Source organism: Nicotiana sylvestris, chromosome 2, assembly GCF_000393655.2.
Source record: "Nicotiana sylvestris chromosome 2, ASM39365v2, whole genome shotgun sequence".
Taxonomy (NCBI): Eukaryota; Viridiplantae; Streptophyta; class Magnoliopsida; order Solanales; family Solanaceae; genus Nicotiana; species Nicotiana sylvestris.
The window spans coordinates 200,477,143-200,479,596 of NC_091058.1; the positions used below are offsets into that span (position 1 = coordinate 200,477,143).

At 43.8% G+C, this 2,454-nt stretch overlaps 1 protein-coding gene across 1 annotated transcript; it reads right to left on the bottom strand.

The window, feature by feature from the left end:
* Window positions 1–382: 382 nt before the first annotated feature.
* Window positions 383–1,123, bottom strand: LOC138886153 (uncharacterized). The gene is made up of 2 exons (XM_070167190.1): window positions 758–1,123; window positions 383–520 (listed from the first exon to the last, which is right to left on the bottom strand). Exons 1-2 carry the CDS (start codon window positions 1,121–1,123, stop codon window positions 383–385), a joined length of 504 nt encoding a protein of 167 aa, XP_070023291.1.
* Window positions 1,124–2,454: the final 1,331 nt, after the last annotated feature.

Here is a 2,454-nt window from a genome sequence, read left to right on the forward strand (position 1 = left end):
GGAACAATATGAAATGTAGAAGAAAGATGCAAAGCTAAATGGAAAGCTAATAAAAAGGTCTTGCATTGAAAAGCGAGAGAGTAAGACACAACATTGCCACTAACTAACTATCTTAGACAAAATTCCCTACTAGACTAGTCTTAAGAATGTACGAAATAATGCATGACTCAAATACCTCCTAACCTACAGCCCTAATACTCGACCTCCACATCTTCCTATCAAGTGTCATGTCCTCGGAAATCTGAAGCCTCACCATATCGTGCTTGATCACCTCTCTCCAATATTTCTTAGGTCGCCCTTTACCTCTTCTCATGTCCTACACAACCAGCCGCTCATACCTCCTTATCGGAGCATCTAGGCTTCTCCTCTTAACATGCCCGAATCATCTTAGCCTCGCTTCCTGCATCTTGGCATCAATGGGAGCTACATGCACCTTCTCCCGAATAGCATCATTCCTAATCTTATCCATCCTAGTGTGCCCATACATCCACCTCAACATCCTCATTTTTGCTACTTTCATCTACAGGATATATGAGTTCTTAACAGACCAACACTCAACCCCATACATCATGGACGGTCTAACCACCACTTTAGAATATACCTTTGACTATTGGTGGGACTCTCTTATCACACAAGACTCCAGATGCTAACCTCCACTTCATCCATCATACCCCAATACGGTGTGTGACATCGCTGATCTCCCCTCCCCTTGGATAACCGACCCAAGGTACTTGAAGCTTCCTATACTAGGGATGACCTGTGATTCAAGCCTCACATCCACGCCCATTTCCCCCGGCTCAATGCTAAACTTATACTCTAGGTATTCTATCTTCATCCTGCTCAGCTTGAAACCCTTAGACTCAAGAGCCTGTCTCCAAACTACCAGCCTATTATTAACACCGGCTCGCAACTCATCAATAAGAACTATGTCATTGGCGAATAGCATACACCATGGCACCTCCCTTTGAATATGGCTAGTTAATGCGTCCATCACCAGGGCGAATAAGAACAGACTGAGCCCAGAACCTTGGTGTAACCCTATTACAACCGAAAAATGCTCATAGTCGCCTCCTACTGTCCTAACCCAAGTCTTAGCCCCATCATACATGTGCTTAATCGCCATAATGTATGGAACCGACACACCTTTTGCCTCCAAGCATCTCCAGAGAACTTCTCTAGGAACCTTGTCATATGCTTTCTTATGGTCAATAAACACAATGTGCAAATCCTTCTTCTTCTCCCTATACAGTTCCACCAACCTCCTAAGGAGGGAGCATAGAGGGCTATGCAAGGATTGCAAGGTGATCCCGAGTGAGATACTCGTGAAGCAGCATAAGCTTTTGGTGATGGACGTTGGTATTATGTTAAGAAGGAGGAAAAGGTCTGCTCAAGAAAGACCGAGAATCAGGTGGGGAGCCTTAACTAAGGATAAAGCCCAAGAATTGGAGCGGCAATTGTTGGCTAAGGGAGCTTGGAGGAGCAGTGGTGATGCGAGTACTATGTGGTCAGCGACAACAGGCTATATAAGAGAGGCTGTGAGTTAGGTGTTAGGGGTCTCGACGGGCAACTCTGGGAGGCACAAAGGAGACTGGTGGTGAAATGAAGTGGTCCAAGGTAAAGTGGAAGCGAAGAATGCGGCGTACCTGAAGTTAGTGGGGAGCATAAGTGAGGAGGAGAGGCGAGCGTACATGGAGAGATATAAGGTAGCTAGGAAGGAAGCTAAGCTGGCGGTGACAGAGGCTAAGACTGCAGCTTATGGTCATATGTACGAGGAATTGAAGGTATCAAAAGCGAGTTTTGGGATTATTTGGTATGAGAAAAGACACAGAACATCTGATAGAAATATATAATATCAAGGTTTTGTTCATTTGGGCTTTTGATTAAATATTCCACCTTTATCAATTGTAATTATTTCCTTAGGCTTTACCTTGATATATTTGAGTTGCTTTTGGCTAGTTTCGAGCCGTTCAGAGGTCGGTACGCGCGGGATGGCATTTTTGGAGCATCGCTTGGCTTGCTCAGTATTGGATTTGGCTTGTTCGAGGTAAGTAACACTTCTAAACTTGATGCTGAGGGTGAAACCCCAAATTACGTGTTATGTGTTTGATGTTGAGGTGATGTACATGCTAGGTCATGGGCGTGTGGGCATGCACCGTGTGAATTGTGACTCAGTTATTTCTGTGGTACTGTGTAGTTACCTGATCTTATATGTAACCAAGAAATCTCTATGTGCTAGAGTAATTGAGCTGTGATCCATGTTAGAAACCATGTCTAGGCTACATACTTGTTGGGACCCACTGAGGTCATTTATGTTGTCTAGTTATTTGCTTACATTACAATTACATACTCAGCCGTACGCATTCATATGCATATCATATCTCAGTTTCTATTACCATTTATTGATACATCACATCATTATTTTTGGGATGATTTTCATAACATTGTGAGGCCGAG

Bases quoted from the DNA above. Each gene is read 5' to 3' on its own strand.
- LOC138886153 (XM_070167190.1), bottom strand. From the start codon at position 1,123: ATGGCGATTAAGCACATGTATGATGGGGCTAAGACTTGGGTTAGGACA. The intron at 521-757 runs GTCATCCCTAGT...TATATCCTGTAG, and splicing joins ATGTGAGGCTTGAATCACAG to ATGAAAGTAGCAAAAATGAG.